Source organism: Blastomyces dermatitidis (assembly GCF_000003525.1).
Source record: "Blastomyces dermatitidis ER-3 genomic scaffold supercont1.12, whole genome shotgun sequence".
Lineage (NCBI taxonomy): Eukaryota > Fungi > Ascomycota > Eurotiomycetes > Onygenales > Ajellomycetaceae > Blastomyces > Blastomyces dermatitidis.
The window spans coordinates 1,136,252-1,163,803 of NW_025544785.1; the positions used below are offsets into that span (position 1 = coordinate 1,136,252).

General features: G+C 37.4%; 7 protein-coding genes across 7 annotated transcripts; 5 read left to right on the top strand and 2 right to left on the bottom strand.

The window, feature by feature from the left end:
• Positions 1 to 9,742: 9,742 nt before the first annotated feature.
• Positions 9,743 to 10,935, top strand: BDCG_08836 (uncharacterized protein; the record flags this gene model as incomplete). The annotated part of the gene is made up of 1 exon (XM_045424616.1): positions 9,743 to 10,935. The coding sequence occupies one exon, from the start codon at positions 9,743 to 9,745 to the stop codon at positions 10,130 to 10,132; it is 390 nt and encodes a 129-aa protein (XP_045273292.1). The 3' UTR covers positions 10,133 to 10,935.
• A 107-nt stretch (positions 10,936 to 11,042) lies between these two features.
• Positions 11,043 to 14,059, bottom strand: BDCG_08837 (uncharacterized protein). The gene is made up of 2 exons (XM_045424617.1): positions 11,621 to 14,059; positions 11,043 to 11,525 (listed from the first exon to the last, which is right to left on the bottom strand). The coding sequence occupies exons 1-2, from the start codon at positions 11,763 to 11,765 to the stop codon at positions 11,116 to 11,118; spliced, it is 555 nt and encodes a 184-aa protein (XP_045273293.1). The 5' UTR covers positions 11,766 to 14,059; the 3' UTR covers positions 11,043 to 11,115.
• On the top strand, positions 12,585 to 12,770 carry BDCG_17865 (uncharacterized protein; the record flags this gene model as incomplete). The annotated part of the gene is made up of 1 exon (XM_045426911.1): positions 12,585 to 12,770. The coding sequence occupies one exon, from the start codon at positions 12,585 to 12,587 to the stop codon at positions 12,768 to 12,770; it is 186 nt and encodes a 61-aa protein (XP_045282697.1).
• Positions 12,845 to 13,027, top strand: BDCG_17866 (uncharacterized protein; the record flags this gene model as incomplete). The annotated part of the gene is made up of 1 exon (XM_045426912.1): positions 12,845 to 13,027. One exon carries the CDS (start codon positions 12,845 to 12,847, stop codon positions 13,025 to 13,027), a length of 183 nt encoding a protein of 60 aa, XP_045282698.1.
• Positions 13,172 to 14,117, top strand: BDCG_08839 (uncharacterized protein). Its single transcript, XM_045424618.1, has 2 exons — positions 13,172 to 13,629; positions 13,689 to 14,117. The coding sequence occupies exons 1-2, from the start codon at positions 13,540 to 13,542 to the stop codon at positions 14,031 to 14,033; spliced, it is 435 nt and encodes a 144-aa protein (XP_045273294.1). The 5' UTR covers positions 13,172 to 13,539; the 3' UTR covers positions 14,034 to 14,117.
• Positions 14,118 to 15,701: 1,584 nt separating this feature from the next.
• On the bottom strand, positions 15,702 to 16,088 carry BDCG_08840 (uncharacterized protein; the record flags this gene model as incomplete). Its single annotated transcript, XM_045424619.1, has 2 exons — positions 15,702 to 15,800; positions 15,894 to 16,088. 2 exons carry the CDS (start codon positions 16,086 to 16,088, stop codon positions 15,702 to 15,704), a joined length of 294 nt encoding a protein of 97 aa, XP_045273295.1.
• A 425-nt stretch (positions 16,089 to 16,513) lies between these two features.
• Positions 16,514 to 18,035, top strand: BDCG_08841 (zinc knuckle domain-containing protein; the record flags this gene model as incomplete). Its single annotated transcript, XM_045424620.1, has 1 exon — positions 16,514 to 18,035. Exon 1 carries the CDS (start codon positions 16,611 to 16,613, stop codon positions 18,033 to 18,035), a length of 1,425 nt encoding a protein of 474 aa, XP_045273296.1. The 5' UTR covers positions 16,514 to 16,610.
• Between the last annotated feature and the right edge of the window lie 9,517 nt (positions 18,036 to 27,552).

Genomic DNA, 27,552 nt, shown 5'->3' on the forward strand with positions numbered 1-27,552 from the left:
ATCTGATTGAATAAGCACTGAGAATGTTATTATACATTCTCTCAGTGTGAGAAAAGCCTCTTCACATGCAGTATTTCAGATGATTGAACAAAACTTCTTCTTTCACAGATTTGCATTCATTTCTCTTAAGAGATCTGAGAGTGATGCAGATATTCATGCAAAATCCTTGATGAACCTGTGATAGTATGAGATCAACTCAAGAAACTGTTGTATGTGGTGTATATTTCTCAGCTGCGGCCAATTCACTATGACATTCAATTTCTTCAGAATGAGGTGTATACAGTCATCACTTACTACATGTTCTATGAACTTCAACTCTTTCATTTCAAACACACACTTGATTGATTTGATGTAGAGCTTATGCTCTGCCAGTGTTGTAAGCACTTTATCAAGATACTTCAGATGTTTGTTGTATGAGTTTGAAAAGACTAGAATGTTATTGAGATATATAAGACATGAGATTTCATTTTGTTTATGAAGAATTGTATTCATCATTGTTTGAAAGATGACAGACACATTTGTCAGACTGAATGACATTGCCAGGAATTTGAACTTTCTTCATTGTATATTAAATGTGGTTCATGAGACTGACAGTTCATCTACACAGATCTGCCAGTATTCTGAGAGAAGATTGATCTTTGATAGATATTGAGTGTTTCTGACTGTATTCAACTGTTGTTGAATCTGTGGCAGTGAATATTCATTCTTAATTGTTAGCTTGTTAAGTGCTCAATAATTGATACACATCTGTCACTCTTCACCCACCTTTTTCATGAATAGAACTGAAAAGCCTCATACACTTGATGAGAATTGTATGAGATCACATTCTAGAAGATCTGTGATCTGATGCTTCTGTTCTTCAAGGTGCATTTGTGACAGAGAGTACACATTCTGGTTGACTGGTTTTGCATTCTCTGTGTCAATCTCATGTACAAATCCTTGTTTCAGCAGTAATTCTGATGAAAGATCTATTCAGAAGATCTTCTCATGCTTCTTCAGAAGCTTCTTCATACACTTATTCTTCTGCATATCTTTTATCTTGGTTTTCTCTGCTTCTGGGTCCTGTATAACATACAGAATGCTTTTGAATGAGGTCTTGTGAATCATTCTCTTTGCTTATTGATGTGTAAGCAGATTTAATTCTTTTATATCAGAGATGTGAAATGTTCTTCTCATATCAGTTAGTAGAATTATATGAATCATTTTCTTCCTATCAGTCAACTGCATATGATATGTACATCATTGAATCTGCAGATTGAACCTTTGAAATCAATCAAGTCTGAGAATAAGGTTATATTTCATGTTCTGCAGCTCTCACACTCAAATATAGCAAGATCATTCTTCAAAGTGTAAGAAAACTCTTACTTTTGCAGGTAATATTAAATATCAGTTATCAGATAATCTTATATATCAGAGATTCTTCACTTAACAGACCTCTTTCAATCTTTAAATTATATAATCACTAATATATTGCATCAAAGCTCCTGTATCTGCTAACACTTTTGCAGCCATCTCTCAATTCTTACTCAAGTGCTTCTTATACATTAACATTTCAGGTCTCAAGGCATTGAGATGAGTATTCACTTCATCATTCTTATCTGCATCTCATTCAGAAGCCTGCTTCTTCTTTGCATTCACAGAATTCAGAGGATCATCTAACACAGGCATCTCTTTCACTTTGAAGACTTTTTATAGAATATCAGCAAGTGTCTCTGAGCTCACTGATTCTGCTAGTTTTTTGACTGTGTATACTGAATACAATCTTTTGCATCATGATTTTAGCATTCACAGTTGAAACAAGCTCAATACTCATAACATCAAGATTTTCACTCAGAGAATCTCTTTTTCAGAGAATTCAGTGCTTTAGCAATGACATTCAGATCTAGATTCATCACATTCAGATGTATGACTTATGTTATAAGAGTCTGATTATCTGTTCTCTGCTGAGATATACTCAATTGCAGTATTTTCTGTTATAATTGACTTGCTTATTTCTGTACAATGAGAATGTTGTATGCTTTCTTCACTGTGTCTGACTGTGAGATTAAGTATTTTCATTCTGCTCTCAACTCAGATGTAAGATCATGAATGAAGATCTGTAAATAGAAAGATGTTGAAAGCTCTTCATTCAATATGAGATAGTATAAGCTGAAGTGTGTGAAGTATAATGTAAGATTACTCACTTGTCTACACTCAGTGAAGTGTTTATAACACTTGTCTCACACATTCACTTTCTCAAAGTTGTGTAAGATTCACTTGAAAAACTCATTTCATGTTTATGAGAATGAATATCACTTCAGATCTGTGAGATTTATCTTTTCATCAGTTATTCATAATAACTTCACTTTTTCATATAGAAATGCAGCAGATCTTAAGACTTGTTGAAATTCTGTTAACTGTCTGTCTGTGAGTTCATATTCAATCTGATAATATGATCACATCTGACTTAGTCAGCTGATTGCAGCATTATTTTTTCAGTTGTTATTGAAGCTTAATGACTCTGACAGATCTTCTGACTTGATATATTTCATGCTCAGATTCTTATTCTGTGCAGTGATCTCTGATAATATGTACACTTCTGAAGAGATTGTAAATAATCATGATGAGATCTTCAGGTTCAGTGTAGTTATCTGTCTGTATAAACATTCAATCTTCTGCTGCAGGTCTAAGATCTGGTTTTCTCTATTCTTATTAATGATGATGATTGTGTCAGCAAAGCTCTTCATAGTGAATACTTGATTCACAGTGAATGTCAATTGTTGTTTGATCTCTGTCTCAGCCTGTCACTGTGTACACAAGACCTTAATCTCATTTAGAATCCTTGTACATGTATGAAGCTTCAATTCTGATTTGACAGTCTCAGCTGCTTTTCTTACTGCTTTGAGTAAACTCTCTGAGAGGTTCTGCATATCTTTCAGTTCAGGTAGCAGAGAAGAGTGTTGTTTGTATCAGCTAGAGAAGGTATTCATTTCAGTGATTTCTCATTGATTGTATGATGTCTATTATTATCACTGTATTGTTATATCACTATATCACTGTATCATTATATCACTATATCATTATATCACTATATCATTATATCGCTATATCACTCTGTTATCATCGTACGACTCCGGTGGTGGCCACCCCCTCTTTTATCCTTCTTTTGAGTAGGGAGTGAACTTCTTTGAATCTGGTTCACTGCTCCCATTCTCTTTCTCACATCTCATCTGTTCGTGTCTCATACATGGTATTCACCTGGGCATGAAGTTTTCCCTTAACAAGTGAAGCAGCATCAATCAGATGCTCTTCCACTCATCACTCTTCATACACTATCTTTTGAGACATTCTAGAACCACACTGACATGATAACTACAAATCACTTCATAGACAGAATTATCACGCCCTGGAGGAGTCTGCACTTCTCACCAGTTTTTAGACATGCTATCAGATATGATTCAAAGGTTGCTTAAGCCAGCATACAATTACAGACATACACCGGCTTCTTATATTGTAATCTTGTATGCTAAATTAATTAGCATACACTATGGCCCCTTTACACGCGTATGCTAGTAGTTCGGAAGCGGCCGCGTTATTATCCGACAGTCGTACGTTCTTCCGAACCACAAAGTCAATATACAATATCTAGAATCAGAGTTGAAGAATCATTAAAGAGTGTCTCTTACAGTGAATGTATGAACTAGTATAAACAATCTTACATTTATAAGAGTTACATGTTATTATATTGATGAGAACTGAACTTATCAAGAGACAGTAATTGAATTTAAATCATTGATTAGTAGTCATACTGAGAATTATATAGCAGAGATATTAATAACTGTGATTAAAAATGACTATTAAGATATTAGTCTCAGTCTTCTTATAATTATAACTGATAATACTGTGAATAACTACACTATAGTGAAGAGCTTGAAGCAAAAATTAACTTTATATTTCTGAAATAATAAATAAGATCATATTCTCTGCATTATTCATATGATTTAACTTGTGATATAAACACTGATAAAGAATCTTAACATTGAGACAAAGAATAATAAGATAGCTGATTCTTGAGATGAGAATGAGATGAAAGTGATTACTCAAGTAACTTTTACATTTACTTTACAAAAGATAATGTTTTTTAATAACACTTTTTAATATTGTTTTTTAGTAATGCTTTTTAATAATACTACTGTTAATTTTGAATAGATTGACTAATAATTTAAATATCACAGATTCAAAACATTGCTAATATGATTTGTATCTTCTCTAAATAATAATAACAATTTCATGATATTTAATAAATAAACAAATCAGTCACATCACTGAATATGATACAGAATATTAGAACACAGTGAAGTTTAATATATAAGATAACTGTTCAGACTCTTTAATTATATCAGATAATTGATTATTGAGTGCAACACTCTGATCAGGAAAAGATTCAGATATTGAAACTTTCTAATATAAAGTGCACTCAGTTGAAATATGTGATTAATTTACTGTTTCAGTTTTATAAGATAATAAAGACAGTCTTAATCACTTATATATTAATACTGCAGTCAGTCTGATAAGTGTATAACAGTTTATTTACTTATCTTGAAAAGCAGTTGAATCACTTAAAAAGAAATTCAGTCTGAGATGATGCTATAGCGCAGGCTATTATTACTGTAAGAAATAAACTGACATATTACTACAGCAAAACTGAACAATCTTTTGCAGAGTACTATGCTATAGCAGCTAGACTGGCCGCCGGGACTATGAATTTCATGTTTAATCTCATTTGATCTGGTCTCATACATTTCTTGGCGTGAATCCCGCTGGGACTGGCTATCAAAAAAACATGCAAAGTGACTATATATCAGATTTTAAAATGAGATCATGACTTGAAAAAAATGAGAAAGTGATCTCATTTAATCTCATTTAGTTTCATTCTTGATATAAAGTTACTATTTTTAGACATTTTAAGGTTTTTTTAGACTATTTTTAATTTTTTAAAAAGTAACACTTTTTGATAACACTTAAATGAGATTTAAAGTCATTTAAAGCAATAAAAATAATTTAAATTGAGAAGTTGAAATCATGATCTCATTTGAAAAATGTGACAAGAGTAGACAGTAAGTTTCATTGTAACAGTATGAGACTACTATCTAATGTTAAAACCATGTAATGGGATCAGTTAAATTGATAATGAGACTATCAAAAAATCTGATTCTGGTCTCAGACACGGTTATATGATCAGTCTAGTAGCAGCTCTACTAGATTTCTTTCATTGAGTTAACATCTACACTTCTCAAGATTGAACAGAGAAGAAACAAGACTCATATGTTAAATTAGCCTGAGACTACTACAATTAGACTGGCTGTCAGAATCATGAATTTCACATTTGATTTCATTTGATCTGATCTCATACATTTCTTGACATGAATCCCGCTGGGACTGGCTATCAAAAAAACAGGTAAAGTGACTATATATCAGATCTTAAAATGAAACCATGACTTGAAAAAAATGAGAAAGTGATCTCATTTGGTTCCATTTAGTCCCATTCTTGACATAAAGTTACTATTTTTAGACATTTTAAGGTTTTTTTTAGACTATTTTTAATTTTTTGAAAAGTAACACTTTTTGATAACACTCAAATGAGATTTAAAGTCATTTAAAGCAATAAAAATAATTTAAATTGAGAAGTGAAAATCATGATCTCATTTGAAAAATGTGATAAGAGTAGACAGTAAGTCTCACTGAGACAGTATGAAACTACTATCTAATGTTAAAACTGTGTAATGAGATCAGTCAAATTGATAATGAGACTATTAAAAAATCTGATTCTGATTTCAGACACGGTCACATGGTCAGTCTAACTACAATGCCAACTATCAGAGATTTAAATGAGTAGATATTCAAGATGTGAATAGACTGACCGTGTGACCGTGTCTGAGACCAGAACCAGAATTTTTGATAGTCTCATTGTCAATTCAACAGATTTCATTACACAGTTCTAATATTAGATAGTAGTCTCATACTGTTTCAGTGAAACTTACTGTCTACTCTTGTCACATTTTTCAAATGAGATCATGATTTTCACTTCTCAATTTAAATTATTTTTATTGCTTTAAATGACTTTAAATCTCATTTGAGTGTTATCAAAAAGTGTTACTTTTTAAAAAATTAAAAATAGTCTAAAAAAACCTTAAAATGTCTAAAAATAGTAACTTTATATCAAGAATGAGACTAAATGAGATCAAATGAAACCACTTTCTCATTTTTTTCAAGTCATGATTTCATTTTGAGATCTGATATATAGTCACTTTGCATGTTTATTTAATGATTAGTCTCAGTAGAATTCACGTCAAGAAATGTATGAGATCAGATTAAATGAGATTAAATGTGAAATTCATGATTTCGGTGATCAGTCTAGATGTGAAGACAGTGAAATACAATTCTCTAGTAAGTAATAATCTTTGATAACACTTCATATCTCATAGAACTATAATACTAACTTTGAAACAGAACTTATATACATTGATTGCAACTGAAAATCAGGCAAAACTACATGCTTGTAAAACTGAATTTGACTGCTATCTTCAAGATAATCTGATAAATTTACATGCTAAATCAATTCTAGAGTTATGAAAAATTGTTAAGAGTACATATTCAACTGTTACACTGATAACATGTGATATTCTGACAATTTCATTGACAGGGGTGGGAATGAAGTGAAAGTTCAACTCAAGTCAAGATATTTATCACTATCATCAGAGACAATTACAAGAAGAAACAATCAAGAAACTCATGATTGTAAAACATAGAATTATCAGACAGTTTAATACCTCTGATCACAGTATATCAGAGAAGTGTAGTTTTTATGAGAAAGTGAAAAATAAACTTGTATAAGAATGTATTTAGTTATTTCATGAGCATTATCAATAATCATTATCAAATTCTGATTATATAAGCAATCACTGAATGAACTGAATAAGACTGATTTTAATTTTCAGTCTCAGTCTCATTCTGATTTTAGAAGAATGATTATCTTTCACAGTTTATTCTGAGAAATTACTCTTATTTCACTGTTCTTGAATTAAATCTGATCATTTTTCATGCCATTTCTCTTAGAAATGATTCATTTTCAGATTTTTTTGAGGCTTGGTTCTGGTGAGACTCACATCAAGAAATGTATGAGATCAGATTAAATGAGATTAAATGTGAAATTTATGATTCTGCTGACCAGTCTAGATAAGAGTAGACAGTAAGTCTCACTGAAACAGTATAAGACTACTATCTAATATTAAAACTGTATAATGAGATCAGTTAAATTTAGACTGACTGTGTAACTGTATCTGAAATCAGAATCAGAATTTTTGATAGTTTCATTGTCAATTTGACAGATTTCATTACACAGTTCTAATATTAGATAGTAGTCTCATACTGTCTCAGTGAGACTTACTGTCTACTCTTATTATATTTTTCAAATGAGATCATGATTTTCACTTCTCAATTTAAATTATTTTTATTACTTTAAATGACTTTAAATCTCATTTGAGTATTATCAAAAAGTGTTACTTTTTAAAAAATTAAAAATAGTCTAAAAAAAACCTTAAAATGTCTAAAAATAGTAACTTTATACTAAGAATGAGACTAAATGAGACTAAATGAGATCACTTTCTCATTTTTTTCAAGTCATGATTTCATTTTAAGATCTGATATATAGTCACTTTGCATGTTTATTTAATAATTAGTCTCAGTGAAATTCATATCAAGAAATATATAAGATCAGATCAAATGAAACTAAACATGAAATTCATAATCTCAGCAGTCAGTCTAGTTAAATTGATAATGAAACTATTAAAAAATCTGGTTCTAGTCTCAGACACGGTCACATAATCAGTCTAAGTAACACAGAAAGAATTTACTCAGTACTCTGAGTATGAAAGAGAATTTCAACTCAACTTCATAGATTCATCATTTCTGTATTATCTTGAAATCTTAGAATAATAATATTCTTATGATGTATCTGATTTTTATATTCATATCTCAAGTTCTTAGAATAGAAGTATCATCTCAAAGTTAACTAGTATGTTTTTGAACACAGGAATTTTAATTCAATTCCTTATATAAAAAAAAGCTCTTAGAAATTCTGAGATTAAAAAATATGATTATTTTCAAGAGTATACATCTATCTTAAATATAGATTTTTTTGAAATATTAAAGAAATATTTCTATTCTTCTTCTCTTTAGCTATAAGCTAAGGTGATTTTCAAATCTCAAAGATATGTGAATATATAGTAATAGAAAGTCAAAGTTAAAGAATCTGAAAAATCCTTGTAAATCTCAGGAATCTCCATTGAAGATGGAATCATTTCTTCTCAGACCCTCTGGCGAGGATTGCTCTGAGCACATGACTTGTATCAAAAGTAGGTTAGTGTCATGCCGGATTAACTAGTTAATAATAATGCTGCAACCCGTTCAAACCGAGCCAGAGGTCTGAGCCCGCTGAGATAAACCGACATGGTATCTGCCATTTCCTCCAGCCAATGGATTTGGGACACATGCATTGTTTTATACAGAACAGATAAGATTATCGGTAGAGAAATGTCTGAGCTCTGGCGGAAAGGAAGCGATTCGGCCCACGAAAAGCTTGGTCTTTGAAACAAAGAGCGGAAACACCTGTATTTATAGTCGTACGCTGCATAACTGCCTGCGTGACAAAAAGAGGCTTGCAACAAAATCAGCAGTGCGACAGAAATGTCCTGGGACAAAAGAAGGCTTGCAACAAAAGCAGCAGTGCGACAGAAATGTTCTGGTGACAAAAAGAGGCTTGCAACAAAAGCAGCAGTGCGACAGAAATGTCCTGTGCGATGGAAATGTCCTAGAATAAAAGCTGACTTACAGCAAAGAAAGTACTGACTAGTAAAAGAAATAAGAAGATAAAAGATCAAAAATGTAGAAAAGATTTTCAAAAGTTCAAAAAGTCAAATCAAAAATAAATTCAACAGTTTCTGAAATCAACAGGGCGCCTGAAATAGCCGCTGGAGACCCACCAATTACAGTGCTAAAAGCAACTAGCGTGAGTAGCAGCTCGAGAAGCCGCCCAGGGTACCTTGGAGTGGAACTGGTGAGAATTCTCCACTAGTCACCCTTTTGCGCATGATTGCCGTATTCCACGCATATCGTGCAATGCGACGACACGGGAAGAAAATATTTGACATGGTGACAGACTGATGAGAGAAAGCGGTAAAGTACGCACTATGGAGCCACGGTTTCTTAATCACTAAACGCGTCTCTAAATGATGTCATTCCTGCAATTTCGACTTTTTACATTTGTGGGCATTTTATTCATTCCCAATTCTGTAGACTTCTTCTGGTCCAAGCACAATATCTGCTCTAGTGCAAAGTGTGGCTATGAATTCAGATGGCGTGGCCGAGTAGAAAATCGAGTCAAAATGGTGAGGGCCACGGTTTTGGATCGCAGATCATGGCCATGAATTCGGATCGCGTGAGTCGCGAGTCAAAATGGCGAGGGCCACGGTTTCGGATCGCAGATCGTGGCCCAAGCATGCAATCGTCGCGGCAAAACGACTGATCGTTCGAAAAGACGTTCGACAGAAGTACACTTTTAAAAAGCGCCATTTGGCTCAATGAACGCCACCCTATTTCTAGACAACACTCACTCGTGGCTATAAATTGAGATCTCTTCCCATTGTGCCAAGAGATAACTATCAAGTCCCAGATCTTTATCTTCATTGGAATCAAATGCTACATTATGCAACCATCAAACTCAAAGCATGTCAAGAAGCCATGGACTGCGCACAGTAGACTTGTACAGATGCGTTATCAACAGAAAGGCACACTCCAATGTATGCTGCGCAGCTACTTCGATGACTGCCACTGCAAAGGTGTCTACCTTCTCATCCATGAAGACAATCAGTACTTTACAATTAATTTTAACAAGTCTGATTCCCTGAGCAGCCACTTTCCATCACCAGATGAAGACATAGTGAGTGCCATGTCTGATACAGCCCAGAAAAGACACACTCTTACAGAGACAGGAGAAGCATTATCCCTCTCCATCCCAAACAACGTGCGAGAACTACATGAAATATCTGAAGTCCAGAGAGGGGAAGAGGGGAAAACAAGGAAAACTCGAGAATAAGCATGAATAGATGAAAATTTGTTTGTTGTAAATTACAATGAAGTAGAGAAAATTACTAAGCAGAGCCTTTGCCTGTTTTGGAAAGTTAAATTTTATATTGATTGCACACTCAATAAGAAGTTCCAAGTATTCTGGTTTCTCGGCAAAAGCTGGTGGCGCCCCTTGAGAATCGTTATTTTTTGTTGCCTTTCACTCAAAATATATGGTATCCGTCAGGGGCCTCATTTCTGTGGTTTTCGTTCAGCATCGTGAGTGCAAAATGTCATCCTTGGGGATTAGTAGATTATCGTCGCTTTGAGCAGAAATCATGGCTACCCCTGAGAATCAATTAGAAGTTCTAAGTATTCTGGTCTTTCAGTGGCGTCCCTCTAGGATCGTCATTCTTTGTGGCCTTTCACTCAAAAATTATGGCATCCCAAGGGCCTTTATTTTTATGGCCTTTCGCTCAAGTCATGGCCCTCCCAAAGAATTCTATCTTTGTGGCCTTTTCGCTCAAAATTGTGGCATCTCCCAAGGGATCACCTTCCCCAAGGAGTTCACTTCCTTAAGGCTGCTGACACCACATGGGACTCTATCTCTGGAAGCCGGGAGGGATTCCCCCAGGGTGTTCAGTTCCGCAGGAATAATTAGCACCCAAAGAAGGCCGCGATTTCAATGAGAGAAGCCATCATTTTACGGCTCTTCAGGGTGGTGAGTACCCGAGGACATGAAACCCACGAAGAAAACAACATTTTCTTATCAAATGACCACAATTATAACAGTTCCCCGAGACAATATAGTCTCTGAGGGAACTGACTTCGGGCACCACTCACTGATCCCACGAGGGAAATTGGCTTTGGGTGGTAGCCCACCACTCTGTCGACTCTTATATTCTAATTTTATGCAAGGGCGAGCAGGTGGATAAATGATTGGGTATTATAATATCAAATAAACAAATGAGTGTTTTGGTTGGCATAATTGACAAGCGAACATCCCATCTTCCATTAATTGCGTGTTGATGGTCGAGGACGTAATGTGCTCAGACGTTTCTTTCGTTGTATCTTCTCTTTCTTTCTTTGTTGCTTCTCCTCCTGCTTCCGCAGCTTGAGCCTGGCATTGCCCGGGAGCCAATTGTCCGGGAGATACGTTTCCACCACATAGCGCACATTGCGAACATAATTACCGTCTCGCAATACCTTTTCTCCGACATGACAGATCTTAGGACTCCTCTCAACCTCCCCCGCCTCATACCGATAGTGAAGATTCTCCAACACGCCATCAGCCAAAGGTTCTGTTGTAGCCCCAGAATCTGAGATATTGTCTTTATCTTCGGGTTCGATGTCGCCAGAATGTTGAGACAGGTTATTTGAGGTCCTGTCAACAGACAGCCGCTTGTTTGGGACGTTAAAAGAGGCTGCAGTCTGACATGAGAAATAGAAATAGAAGAGGGCATTATATAGAGCAAAACAGAGGAGAAGGGGAGGAGGCAATATGTCATTGAATTCTTACCCGAGGCATGGGTTTGGGATGGCACCTTCTGGAGAAAGTCACCCAACGCATCGCGATAAGTTGGGATGGTAGAATTTTGCTGCGCATCGGGCGACAGATGCTGACTGGGTAATGGAGGAGGGTTCTCGGTTCCTTGTCTATCCATGTTGAGGACGTGCAGCAAGACGAGCAAATATCTTGAAGAGGGAAGAAGATTTTGAAGGAGACTGAAGGCTGTATTCAGATGAGAGGGGAAGTGCCTTTTATAGCCTTTTAGACCATGTTCATTTGACTGGCAGCATCACCTGTCAGCATTACCTTCCACCTGGTCCATTCTAACTGGCGGGGAGTCTGCTTCTCCTACACCTACCTCACTGCGCCTCTGACAAAAGCAGCACAGGGGGAAGTCAGGGGTGTTGTCGCACTGTTTCCAGGACAGATGATTGGCTGTGGGTCAGGTTCTGCCTTTTCATTACATGCCTGCCCCTTATCCCTCGCCTTATTGACTGGAGGAAAGGGTCCAGCACCCTGTGGACAGAAACCAGCGGGAATTATAGGAGCAGAGCACAAGCTGCATTTTGTATTTTGCTTCATCTTGCTCTCGCGTATAAAGCCATCATGGGATTGCCAAGCCGTACCCGTGGGTATGTGTATTGCAAAATGATAAGCCTCAATGATTGGGATTGGGTGCAGCTCGGCCTCCATTACGTGCCAGCCCCTTGCCTCTTGCCCCGGTCCTACTGACCGTAGGAAAGGTCTGGAAGTTGGTCGGTTAACTTTCCTGGCGCATCAGGAGGGTTTGGGGCAGATTTGACTGGTTCAAGTGCTCATTTGGTGTGGGATTGTCCTTCCACCTGATCAATATTGACTGGATGAGAGCTCAAGTTCGTTGATCTGGCGCCCATCTCGCTGCGCCCTCTGGCAAGAAGCGCTGACATGCAGTTGTGCCTCGAATCTCGCTACGTGTTGGGTGATTGGAAACGAGATGTCCATGGGCTCGATATGGCATGAGGGTGAAGCCAGGAGTATGTCTGCGATGGTCCTCCCCTTCAATGCATCATCCCCCGGTTCGGCAGCTGCTTCAGTGTGGATGATTGGCGACCCACGCAAGGCACATCTCAGCTACCATTTTGCCTATCCTCGACCTATTCTGTTCGCAGGGGGGCGTTGAACGTGGGACATATAGAGACGTCAAGTGCCGCCTGGATCGGGGCAGAACAGCATCTCATCATCTCATCTCACAACATGGCTACCTCCACGTACGATGTTACCTCCCAGACCTGCCGACGGTTCTCCCTCACCGGAAAGGAATCGAAGAGGGAAAGCACGCCTAACGACCCCAGTTCACTGGCTACGAAGGTTGTTCTCCCCATCTCACTCCGAGCCCATCCGGTTCTAGGGCTTTTCCCTAGGGTCTCAGGGTGTTGACTGCCAGTGAAAATTTGCGACGCTATTCCCCTGCACATGTTCAGTGAGGCTTATTGGCTCCCAACAGATGAGACAGCACAGCCTGAACTCGCGTGACTGCTTCCCCGGCCCTGGGTATATATATGGGCTCCCTCCCGCCTTTGAATCCATCTTTCTTTCAATTCCTTTCCACTTCCCATCCTACACCGCTGAAACCCGCCCGGAGGCCCTTGTGTACTCGAAGGCGACCGAGCGAACATAAAAGAATCTATTTTCCCCCACTGGTGCTCTTCATCATTCTTCTTTGTTTACCCACAGCCTCGCATCTGGAGTCACCTCCTTGCAGCATGAGCTGTTCCTAGTGAGCTGCATTTCCAGGGCACAACCATCCTTTAATCATGGCGTCAGCTGATAGTCCTCGCGACGGGCTTCATAACACTATCATCATCAGTTCAGATGCGGAGATGGATGAACACCAGCCCCCAGTGTGAAAGCTGTGAAGAAAGAGGCCCCGCACAGACTACAGCTATCCGATGTATGAGGCTCTATTTGATGGCCCAGCACCCTCCGAAATGTGGCAGCCACCGAAAAAATGTAAAATACCCAACTTGGGCACTGTTTTGGTAAGACTCTTCCCCGTGTGGCTCATGGTGGGGCCGTTTCTTTGCTGATATTGAGATAGGAAACCACAAACCAGGGAATTCATGACATTTTCAAGGCGGAGCATGCGAAGAGAAAAGCGCTGGAAGAAGAAGTGCAGCATCTGTGTGCAGAAATGACTAGAAAGGACAGGCTGGTCGGCAAGCTTGAGACTGAAATCTGTGAGCTTGAGACTGAAGTCTGTGGGCTTGAGACTGAAGTCCGTGAGCTGAAGCATCAATGTCAATGTCAGATCTGTTATATCATTCCATCAGGGTGGAGGACCCTTCTGTGTGGACATCGGTATTGCCCAAAATGCCTTCCCCCCATTGGCGCAACCTGCGGAACATGTCGTCAGGTTATCACTGGTGTTGTCAAGAGCTACTAGGTAGAAATTTTTATGGCCAACCTCGCATCTAATATTGAAATCATGGGTGGTGGAAAGAGGCGGAAGAGTTGGAGGTCTACATGGTGATTGCTTAGTCTAAGCCAAGCCAAGCCAAGCCAAGCCAAGCCGGTGTTCTTTTGGCGCTCCATATCGCCCGCCCCTTTTTCGGCTAACTCTTCTCTTCACCTGATCCCTTTTCAGCTCGCATTCCTTTTCGGCTCGCACTCCTTTCGGCTCGCAACCCATTTGACTCTTCTACACAGCTCTCCGGCTTCAAAGAAGCCGCGAAATGTTGCCACGCGCGATTTCTTTCAAAAAAATTCAAATGACTAAGCTTCCTTGAACTGCTGGTTTCCAGCAACTCTTGAGATATCAACTGGTAGCGCACTGCAGCGCTTCCTGTTGTTGTTCCCCACTCAATATCTCTCTAGTTTCCTCCTTCACTATTCCTTACCTGATTGAGATCTACCGTACGATTCAGTACGTACAGTTCCTTACACACCATCATTTCACCCGCAATCCATTTCGCTCGCCATCCTATTCGCTCGCAATCCATTTCAACCACAACCCATTTGGCTCTCCTACGCATCTCTCTGGCCAAAGAAGCCGCGAATGTTGCCGCGCGCGATTTCTTTCAAAAAAAATTCAAATGACTAAGCTTTCTTGAACTGTTGGTTTCCAGCAACTCTTGAGAAATCTGGTACTATAGTGCACTGCCATGCTTTCTGTTGTTGTTTCTCGCATATCTCTCTGTTCTCACTGAAAATATTTATACTGAGGAGTAAAAATACAGAAGTATTCCATGTATAGCATTGAAATGAGAACAACTACTCTGTCATGAGAACTGAAGTGGGTGATCATTCCAAAATTTATAGAATTGTAGAGACGAAAACATATTCAAGTTTTAGAGAAGACTTGGGAGACTGTTGGCTTGGGGAAGGTTCTGGCCTCAAGCCAGCCGTCTTTCCCAGAACATTTCTGTCGCACTGCTGCTTTTGTTGCAAGCCTTCTTAGGTCAACAGTCTCCCCAAGTCAGCAGTCTCCCCAAGTCAGCAGTCTCCCCAAGTCAGCCGTCTTCCCCAAGTCAGCAGTCTCCCCAAGTCAGCCGTTTTCCCCAGGCCAACAGTCTCCCCAAGTCAGCCGTCTTCCCCAGGCCAGCAGTCTCCCCAAGTCAGCCGTTTTCCCCAGGTCAACAGTCTCCCCAAGTCAGCCGTTCCAAGACAGGGAAAATTGATCATAAAATTTAATGTAATATGCAGACTGAGGTATGCTGATAGACTCGAGCCCGTAAGCGCAATGAGTAGAGACTCTCAAGAGTGATGTAGTCTTGTTCTGGCATAGCTGCTGTGCCACCCAGCCTGTGACACAATAAATCATTAGATAGCAGACTCAAGACAAAATACAACATATGCTAATAAGAATATGAGTCTACTACCAAGAGACTAGGCATGTGATATTTCACTCGTGAAGAATGGTCTAGGAGGATTCTCTTAGGTCTGCCACTGTCTTGTGTACATTGTCTCAAGACAAAATCCGTCATGAGGCCTTTGATTGATTGGTGTACAACTATAAATACAGACACTTCTGCTCTTGTTTCAAAGATCAAGCTATTCATTGACTGAATTGCTACCTTCTACAAGAGCTCAGATACTCCTCTGCTTCTGTTTACTAATAATCACTTGGAGTACTGTGGATGGAACTGCCTGGAATTGTCCCAGGAGCCCAGTCCTCAGAATCATCTTTGCTGCTTGTACCGCCATTGACGAGCTACAGAGAATGCGTTTTATGTCCACACATGCCTCCCCACATTCGGTTTCGTTCTTCCATCCAGTTTCGGCATTCCAGAAGGATGTGGCGTACCGTTTGTGGTCCCCAACCACATTGGCATTTGTTGGTGTCAGCTTTGTTGATGGCGTGGAGGTATGCTCGCAGTCCAATCTTTCCTGTCCGCATCTGTGTGATCGCTGAGCTGATAAAGGCGAGAGTCGTTTTATCATGAGGCCTTTGATTCATGATGTAATCAGTCCCAGTAGCATTCTTCTGAGATAGAATCATAGCTTTGACGTTCCGCCGCCTCCTTTTCACATTCGTGGCTCGGGCCGCGAAAAGGTACGAAGCTGGAAGATGCAGGTCTGCGGCTAATGTCTCTCCATGATTTTTTGTGTTTGTTGAATATCCCCATGTCGGCGATGTCGGCTGTTCCTGCAGCAAGTGATTGGTCAGGAGCCATGCGTTAAACTGCGTGTAACATTACGGGCATTTAGGAATGAATCTATGACATTAAACAACTACTCAAGAATAGATTTATGAAAATATTAGATGCATCTTGAAAATGTTTCTGTGTACCATGACTGATGTCGAGTGTCGGACTGCAGAAAGCTCGGTTGAGAATATCTAATTCAACAGTGTCTGAGCATTTATCTATCTCATTCTTGAATGAACTGAATAGGGATCCACATCTTTTGACTATTAGCTTCATGCAGAACACCAATCAACTATCAAGGCCATCTCAAAGTCGCGCCTTGGCGTTCTTCTGGTCCGGACCGTCAAGGACTGACTAAATAAAGCAAACCAATCATGGCCATAGTTGTCACGCCTTGGCGTCCTCCTGGTCCGGACCGTCAAGGTCGCGAAGAAGGACTACAAGGTTGCGATACAAGGAAGAAAATGCTAGAAAACATCGAAAGCGAGATAGACCAGTTACCGGAGGCTGCGGTGACCCGGTCGATGTCGAGAAGTGTGGTAAACGACGGGGAACAGCCGAATGTGGAGCCTGGAACCAGGGATGCAACGTGGATCAACTTTAATTCGACGACGCGCCAGTATGCGACCCAACCAAAAACGCAGAAACCAACACGCAAGCGAAAGAAAACCGACGCCTTCACGGCTGTCCAACTAAATGGCACCCCAAACATTGAATTTACAGGCAACAGCGATGGACACCCGAACAAACTTGACGAAATTGCATGGCTTATAACCGAGCTGAAAGGAATCATCGCACAACAAGGCCAGGCGGTGGAGACTCTCAAAACATGCTGTGAAGAGTTAAAAGCAGACCAGAAAGAGTTAATCAGGCAAAACTCGAGCCTTAAAGATGAGATAACTGCTCTGAGAACCCAGGTGACACATAGACCGGATCAACGATCTTGGGCATCAATTGCCTCCAACGGCGGAACGAATGGCGAATCATCAACCCCTCCACCGGCCCCAACGTCCGCATCTACAAAAGCTGACAGGAAAGACCCCCCGCTCTGCGTCCGTATCAGTGCGGTACAGGCTTCCGACCCAATGGAATATGGAGGGTCCCTCACAAGATATCTCCCCGTGGAAGAGGTCAAAGCGAGGGTCACAGACGCCCTACAAAAGAATACGCCAACCGAAGGAGTCGAGATCATCGGGGTAGGAACCACAAAAACAGGGTACATCATCCGCTTCCGGGATGAAGCCTCCAAAGACACTGCCAGCGTGAACGGGGGGTGGCTCCGGAACCTGGGAAGCCAAACAAAGCTGGTCAGACCCAGATTTGGTGTGGTAGTACACCGAACACCCACACATGAAGTCGACACCGAGGACAAACCACAAAGCATGAAGAAGATAACAGAGGAAAATGAGCTCGCCCAAAAGGGATACAAGGTAGAAGAAATCGCATGGCTCAAGAAGAGGGAATCCACGCTAGGCGCGTCGGCATCACTTGGGATATGGTTCGATAGTGCGGAAGCTGCCGAATGGGCGGTAAACAATGGAATGGTGTTTGGACATCGATATATAGGCAGCATTGAGGCATATCAGATCAAGAAGAAACGATGCCACAGATGCCTGGCCTTCGGCCACCTGGCCTGGAACTGCAAAGAGAGACTACGATGTGGTTTCTGTACGCGAGAGCACAACACAGCTAACTGCCCTCGAGAGTCGACTCCTAAATGCGCAGACTGCGCAGAACGCCACCCGACAGGAGCAACAGAGTGCAAATCGAGAGCCAATGTTACCAGCCTTCAATGTTAACACAGAAACTGCGGATTTTACAACTGAACGCCAACAAAAAACGTTCGACCATAGAAGCACTCCTCAATGACCGCAAAATTGGAGATTTGGAGGTGCTACTCGTACAAGAACCCCCTTTCACATATTATACAACACCAATACAACACCCACATTGGAGGGTGTTTCAAACATCATGCACCGAAACACACGCCACGGGGCGCAGTCTAATATATGTCAACAAGCGCATATCAACCTCGGCATACCGGCAAAGGCGGTGCCACAGCCCAGATGTAACAGCAATCGAGCTCCAGATAGGAGAAAGCCAGATCTTAATTTTCTCCACATACATCCCGCCATTCGACCCGGCAGACAACCCGATACGCCAGACCTTAAACGAAATCAGCCGGACAATCCGGCTCTCGCCTGCAACCACATTGATCATCGCAGGGGACTTCAACCGACATCATCAGATGTGGGGTGGAATCCAGGTGAACTGAAGATGAGCCCGAGACACCGGGGGCCTCCTGGACTTCATACAGGCTCAAGAACTCCATAGCTGTCTCCCACCTGGCACCACCACCTTCTGGTCAGCGAGCCACCCAGGCACATACTTCACACTCGACCTCACACTCAGTAACATCCCACATCAATTACTCAAATGCCACCCCTACTGAGACAACTACGGCTCCGACCACCTAGTGATCTACTCAGAATGAGATCTGCAACTGAAACAGAAAGATTCAAGCCAGTCACACAGACTTTTCAATCAAGCGAACTGGGAAGAGATTGGCAAAGCTGTAGAGAAGGCAATCTCTACACCACGGATTGAATCAACAACTCAGCTGGATGGAATAGTTGGCAGATTAATCACAACAATAATAGCAGAAATAGACAAGCACACCCTGCACGCAAGACCATCTCCTTACACCAAACACTGGTTCAGCCGAGACCTGAAAACACAGCAGTCCGAGTGCAACAGAAGCTGAAGGAGGTGGCAGGTCAGTTGCGTTGAGTGGGGAAGCAACCACTCAATCACTCAAGCCCTACACATGGACGCGCTGCGGAAGCGCAGGGAATGGACTTGAATAATAGAGAAAGTCAAGTGAGAGCACTGGAAAGAATTTCTTGACAAAGTGAGTGTGGGCAATCATCTTTGAAAAGCAGCAGGATACATCTGCTTCTCAGATAATTACATCAACATTCCGGCCCTGGTAGTTGAGAACACTGAATATGCTGACAACAAAGACAAAGCTCAAATACTACTGAACAGTTTCTTTTCTTCAGCTATATTCTCACTGAGAGAATCTCTCATCTCAACCCGGGAGGAACTGCTCTGAGAGTCAATCACAGAGGAAGAGATTCTGGCAACACTGGCGAGAATCAAAAGCAAATCAGCCTCTGGAAATGATGGTCTTTCAGCATTAGTGTGAAAGAGTCTATGAAAATACCTGTTAAAACTCATACATCAGATCTTCAAAGCATCAATCAGACTGAGACACTACTTAACAAGTTGAAAGACTGCAGTGATTGTAGTACTACAGAAACCTGAGAAACTGAACTACACAGCTTCTGAAGTATACTGCTCAATCTCACTTCTTAATATACTGAGAAAGATTCTGAAGAGAGTGATTATGAAATGTCTTATATACTATACAGAGAAATATAATCTTCTCTTAAATATACAATTCAGAGTCAGATTAAGCAGAACTATGAAATAAACACTTCTAATTCTAATTAGTATTATTAATTAAATCTGAAAATACAGTAGAGTTCTAACTCTAGTCTTCTTTAATATTAAAGAGATCTTCAATGAGATAAATAAATACACACTGAAGATCAGACTCAGAGAGATGAGAATTTCTCAGATAGTATATAGATAAGTTCAGAACTTTATGAAAAATAAATCTATTAATATTAAATTTAATAATTTCAGTATTAAAATAATCTTATTTTCTAATACTAATCTTACTTAAGAATCTTCTCTCTCTTTAATTCTTTTCATTATCTTCTTCAACTCAGATCTGATTAATTAATTAGTAAATTATAATAAAGATATATCTATTTTTATAAATAATTATTTCTACTGAAGAATCAGATTAAATGTAGAAAGTAATCTGTAAAAGATTCAATAAATAGATATCTCTAGAATTAAAGAATGAATAAGATGAATAGACTTATAATTCTCAGTTAAGAAGATAAAGTTAATTTATTTCACTGAAAGAAAAAGAGATTAAATAACAGAATTTATTATAATAAATAAATATATTATTTTATTATTATCAGATATCAAGCTTCTAAGAGTATATTTTAATCAGAAACTAAAATAGAAAACATATATATAATATATAGTTAAGAGAGTTATTAATATATATATTATTATCAGATATCTATTTTATCTATAATCAGAATAGATGAGACATGTAGTGTACGCTGCTATGTAGAGTCAGATATAAGAGTAAAAACTTGTCTTATTCTCTAAAAGATGAGAGATGAGCGTACGCTCTTATATATTCAGTGATTGTTTTATAGAGATTAACTCTTGTAGAAGAAGTAATCATCTATGAAGAAAAGAACAGAGACTCTGTAAGAATAAGTGCTCGCAGGCGATTATTTGAGTGTTTGCAGCTTGGCGTGATATGTACTGTTAACTACTAGAAGTGTTCACAGTAGAAAGATAAAATATAGAAGTCAAATGTATAATAGCATTCAAGCTGAGTTGTAAATAGTATTCACAAACTTCAGTCTATATAGTTATGTGTAGTCAAGGGCCACTAGCTCTATTAATTACATGAGAGATAGAAATAGAGATAAAGAATCTATGAGAAGTAAGATTTCTTATATATTTTCTTCTCTCTAAGACTTCATCTGTGAAGCCTTTCACTGAGTGACTTCATAGAATCAGCTCAGCACTGTAGTAATACTCACTAAAAATTCTTCATATCTATAAAAAACCTCAGTGAGGAAAAATCCCTTGTTATTATAAAGAGAAAAGAGTCTGTCACTCAGTTTCTTATTCTGTAAGATTCTTTATAATCTACAGATTCTTCTCTGACTATTACACAGATTCATCTCACATCTTTCATACAGAAGAATTTCAGTTAACTCTTAATCATTTTCATAAGATTCTTATATGATTATTATATAGATTTATCTCACAGATGAATCACTCTCTGTAAGATTATCTCTATCAAAGAGAAATATTTATGAGTTGATCTTTCACTCATTCTTATAAATTATTATTCTTTGATATTGTAGAATTGTGAGGAATTTTTCATTCTTTCACTAACTTTATAGAATTGTAGAATCAAGATATTCACAGTCTGCAATTACTCTTTATAGTTATATAGAAAGATTCAAGTCTGCAATTCATAATTACTCTTATTTACTAGAGTGATCTGACTGTTTCATAGAATCACTCACAGTGTAAGCAAATCTCTCTAGAGTAGTATAAATATCTCAGATCTATTCATGAAATCTCATCTTCTTTTCTCTTTTTTCATAACAGCTTTTATTCTTATAAACTGTGAGTATTCTTATTCATCTGCAAAGTGTTTTCACTCAGATAATAGAGAGAGAGTGTTTCTAACAATGTTCACATATTGATTCAAGAACTTCTCAAGAATAAAAATTTTTTAATTTCAATATCTTTATAAATAATATCTGACTGCTGCTGAGCTTCTCATGAGTGTTTCTGCAACTTCTCTAATTACTTTTTACTAGCTGATGAAGCAGAGACATTACTACTTATAATTTTATCTTCATCTTTCTCAGCTCTATCACTGCATCTGATCTTCAGATCAGCAGCTCATCTTATTTCTTTCTCAGATCAGTCTCTGACTTTAAGTAATACAGTCTCTCTCTTTGCTGTAAGTCTTCTTATAAGTAATTTCTTACAGATTCTAGCTAACAGTTCTTACAAAGCTCTCAGTGTTGTCAGTATCTTCTGCAGCTCTGCAGATCTATAATCACTCTCTCTCTACTCACACAATCTCTGATCAGACATATGTAAATATGCTTAGATTCTCTATCAATGATTCTCATACTGCAGTGCATTTCTGCAATCTTATTATTAATAGAAGATGAGTCTCTGAGTACTCATAAAATCTGAGTAATTAAGGCAATGCAAATGCTATAAATTTATAATAAGAGTTAATCTGAGTAGATGAGCTCTCTCTTCATATATTAATTATTTTCAGACTGAATACTTCAGTATAACTGAGAGAGTGAACACAGTTTTATAAGAGATATCTGATTACATATATAGACAGTCAGTCTTCAAGACTCTGCTACAACTGTACACACTCTGATATTCAGCTTCTCTGAAGTCTGTGCATTTCTGATAATCTTTATATCAAATGTAATAATTGTCTGTATCACAGATATAATACTCTCTGCTTCTTTGAAGAGAGAAATTGATAGTTGTAAGAGATTTAAGTGTCACAGATATTAATAATATAAGTGTAAGTTTTCTTTATTTTTTCTTTATTAATCTCTAAATTGTATTCACAGTTCTGTTTATTTTCTTATTTTTTAGCTTTAATAAGAATATAATTTCTTCTTTTCTTACATACATCATGAACTGTTCATCTCAGTAGAAACTCATTATCTTATAGACTAGAATTTACAAATAACAGTGTTAATATCTTTATCACAATCAGGTTCTTAGCAAAGATTATACTATTCTAACTTATCAGAATTCATAGTATGAAAGTTATGTCTTAGCTTCTGCAGATATCTTATCTACTCAGATAATTCTTAAGTGAACTTATTTATCTTATTAGAATATTCTTATCACTGAATCTTAAATCAGAGCTTACAATCTTACTTCTCTGAGTTAACAATCTCTTTGATCTGATATTCTCTTTTACTCTCTAGTACTTCATAGATAGAGTGATGAGTCATAGAGTTCTCTTCTAAGAATTTCTTATATTTACAGAGTAAAGAGATATAAAAAATATTATATATCTATAACTCAGATAATAGTTTCAATCTGTAGAACTGTAAACTAACTTTCTCTATAATCTTATAAGACTCTATTTATAAGAGATTCAGCTTCTTACTAGATCTCTGCATGATAATGTTTTCTAAACTTAGTCAGACTCTATTATCTTTCTTGAAACTTTTTATAATATACTTGAAGTCATAGTATCTCTTCTAATACTCTTGAGTCTTTCTCAAGAATTCATAGACTTTCTTCTGAATCTTCTGAATTCTCTCAGCTTATTCACAGACATTATCACACTCTATAGTATACTCTCACAGATTCATTAAGATTATTCATGAATAAGTCTCAGTGAGCATCTTAAAGAGAGTTTTATCTGTACTGATATACTTTGAGTTATTATATATAAACTCTGTGAGTGATAATCAATGTACTCAGTCATTCTGATTGTAATTGACAAAGTATTACAGATACTGTTTTAATATACTCATCAGGTGTTCTATCTGATCATCTGTCTATTGATAAAAAGCTGTGCTTAGATCTTGTGAGATCTTCAGTATAATTATCAGATCAGATCAGAACTCTTCTGTAAAGATTAATTCTCTATCTGAGATAATATTCACAGATAATTCATACAATCAGATCACATTATAAATGAAGATATGAGTCAAATTCTTTGACTTCAAGTTCTTGTGAGTGAGTATAAAGTGTGTTATCTTGATAAAGTGATTCACTATCATCAGCACACTGTCAAAGCAGGCATTATATATATTCTTACTTTCAGAGAGACTTATAAGAGTATTCATTTCTAGCTATTCTCAAGGTTTCTATGAGATAAATAGAGAAGTAAGTTCTTCATATAATCTGAATCACACTATCTGCAAACTCTGATAAATAGTATAAGAATTCACTATCTTCTTCATAAGTTCTTGCATCTTCAGTCAGAAGTATTTTCTTATAAGTAACTCATGAGTTCTAGTATCTGTAAAATAACTTACTAGAGAAGAGTCATGATATCTTTTAATAAGTTCTACACATAGAAACTCATTCACAGGCATATAAATTCAGTCCTCTCTTTGCAAGAGACTATTTAAGTCTCTTTAATTCTTTATTTCTACAGAGTTAATCTCTGCTGTGAGCAGTTTCTGAATATACTGAGTATATTCATTCTTCAGTTGCAGTTCAGATAATCTGAATAGAAGATCTTATAAAGACTTATACTCTGTTTTCTCTTATATCAGATCTTCTACAGTGCTTCTTAAAGTCTGCAAACTCTTCAGATTATAGATACTCTCTTCAAGAATTCTTACAGAGATTCTCAGAGTGTTGACTCTCAGTGTTATAGAGAGTAGTTGTGCAGACTTCTCTTCTTTCTTCTCTCTCTTCTCTTACAGAGAATTAAAAGACTCTTCAGTCAATCTCTTTATAATACTCAGTCTGAGTATCTTACAAAGCTTTTCTGTCTTCTCTAGCTTCTCTATATCTGTCACTCTGATCTTCTTAATATAGTCTGATCTGTGAGAGAATTCATCTGCTGAGTTCTTAGTTTTCTTAATATATTCTATCTTGAATCAGAACTTACTTAGTCTCTGAGCTCAGTAAATCTGCTACTGTAAGAGTTTCTTGATTGAAGTAAACTGTTGTAAGCTATTATAATCAGTTCTAACAGTAATCACTGTTACAAGGTTCTCAAAGTAGTGATATCAGTAACAGAAGAATTTCACTATCATGAGAAGCTTCTGATTATAAATGTCATAGTTGATCTCTGCAGATTGTATCTTCTATGAGAAAAAGATCACTGAAACTCAGTTCTCATTTAACTGTAGTTATAAGACTATTTCTGAAATTATAAAGAAGAAGACATCTATCTTCAATCTGATTAAGAGTAAGAGAATCAAAGTGAAACAGTATCACTGTATTTATAAATATCTATTTCAATCTTATAAAGATCTTATAAACTTCTGAGATAAGAAAGTTCTCACAGTTCTTTCTTCTCAATAATTCTTTCATTCTCTATTCACAGAATGACTTCTTCTTATTTTCACTCTTCAGCATGTCTGTAAGAGTCAAAGAGATTCTTGTAAATATAAAGATAAATCATCTATAGAAATTCATAAAGCTCAGAAAGATCTGAATCTCATAAATACTAATTAACTCTGATTATGATAGAATAGTCTTAACTTATGAAGATTTCATCTGAATATCATCTGCAGTGATTACATATTCTAGGAAATTAATTCAGCAGACACTGAAGTTATACTTTATAAGCTTAATATACAGTTCTGTCTCATCTAAGATCTTCAACACACTTTGTACATGCTCAGTGTGTTCTTTCTTCTTCACAGAGTACATCATCACATCATTCAGATATATTATTATGAAGACATTCAGATATGTATGAAGTATTTTATTAATAAAAGACTGAAATACTGTAGAGATATTAGTCAGATCAAAAGATATTACTAGATATTTAAACAATTTCAGTGCAGTTCTAAAGACAGTCTTTCATTCATTCTCAGATTATATTTACAGTTATATATATATATTAATTATATTCAGTTGTGTGAATATGACAGCTTCTGTAAGACAGTTGATCACATTCTCAATCAGAGACAGAGAGTAGCAGCTCTTTATTATCTTGAAGTTCAGATTATGATAGTTTATACATAATCTGAGATCTTTATTCTTCTTCTTTCTAAACATCACAGAGACTCTTACAGAGGTCTGTGAAGATCAGATAAAGTCATTCTTCAGATTCTTCTTTATATAGGTTCATAAGATCTCTGTCTTGTGATGAAAGAGCTTATAGATTGATTCTCAGAAGGATTTCTACTCTTCTATCAAATCTATTATCAGATTCTTCTTACAGTGAGAAGAAAGCTCAGCTGCCTTAGCTGAGCTGAATATCTCTGCAAGATCTCAATATTTCTCTGATATCTGAAGCTCAGTTTTCATAACTGTGAGATTCTCAGACACTTACAAAGTCATTATATAGATGAGCTTGTCTTCTCTAACTAACTCTACAGTATCAACTGCTTCTATCTCTATAAGTGAGTCTGTCAACACTGATTAGAAGTATAAACCTGACTCACAGACAGCTATGTGTGAATTATGTCTCTGAAGTTATATAAGTCTTAAATACATGTTATCTGTAATATCTGTAATAATCACAGTTTTCATAAATCTTCTTCAGATTTCAGAGAGATCTTATAATTCAAAGATGATTCTTATGAGTCTCTCAGCTCTCAGATCTGAGTTCTCATACTCTGCTTATTATAAGAGTAGATTCTCAGTCTTCATCTTTCAGCTTATTCACTCTGTAAGCTTTAGAAACATCACAGTAATCTGAGATTCTGAGTTTATCAATACTTTTCATACTTACAGAGCAGCAGTACTGCAGCATAGTCTCTCTTCATAAGTAAGCATTTTCATCAGAGAAGTAACAGATTCAGATGTCAGCTTCAAGACTCTTAAGAAGGCTGTTGCTGACTCTGTCTGTAACTTCTCAAATTTCTATTTTAATTTATCTGAACAGTTTACACAGAGATGTTCTGATTTAGAACAGATGAAGTAAAGTCTCTTTTTCTTAATCTCTCTGTTATACACTCTATTCATAGAAGCTTATGAAGCTCTCTCTCTCTGCTTAGCAGTCAGACATGAATCTCTCTATATCTTATTATCTTTTTTCAGCAAATCTGTTCTCTGTTGTTCTGATTCTTACAGAGTCAGTCAGTGATCTGCTCTCTGCAGATCTGTGACTCTCACAGTGATCTGTAAGTGATGAATGAGAGTCATCAGTTTCTTCAGAGTTAAGAACTTAGAGTCTTACTCAATGAGCTTGTTCTACATATCTTTATTCAGCTTCTTTATAAATATCATCATTCAGGTCTTGTTTCAGAGCCCTGTTTTCACAGATCTCAATTCATATCATAATTTCATGAAGTACTGTAAATAGTCTTTATCAGATTTCTCATCTCTTTTTCTAATATTGATAATTACAGCTCAGATATTCTCTGTTCAGCTCACAGAGTCTTCTAACTTATTCTCTAGATAGGTCTTGAGAACAGATCATTGAAATCTCTCATGATTATTCTCTAGATAATTCAGCCAGTTCTTGACTTCAGTGTAATAGAGATCTGTCATTATACAGATAACAGCTTCTTCATCTTTCATATCACACAGTCAGACTTATAAGTCAATTTCAAATGCAAACTTATAAAAGCTTTTATAGATTGTGATTCAATAAGTGACCTTAAGTGATCACAGCTTAAGAAAGTTTCTTTTCAGTTCACAGATGTCTCTGAAGATCATGTCTAGAGACTTAGTTCAAGAATGTTTACAGACAGTAAGTATTTCTTGTAGAAAAATAGCTTAGTTCTGTGAGAGATGCTCAAGAATGTTCTTCACTGAGATTGATTCATTTATAAGTTCAGAGAGTTTCTCTGTCTGAGATGCAGAGAATGATGTTCTGTGAGTGATTGATAAGTTCTCTGAGACTTCTTTCATGAGAGTTATTTATGATTCAGGTGGCTGCTTCTGAGTATCTGCAGTAGAGTTCATAGAGATAAGAGTATATGAGTTTCTAGTTCTTTCAGT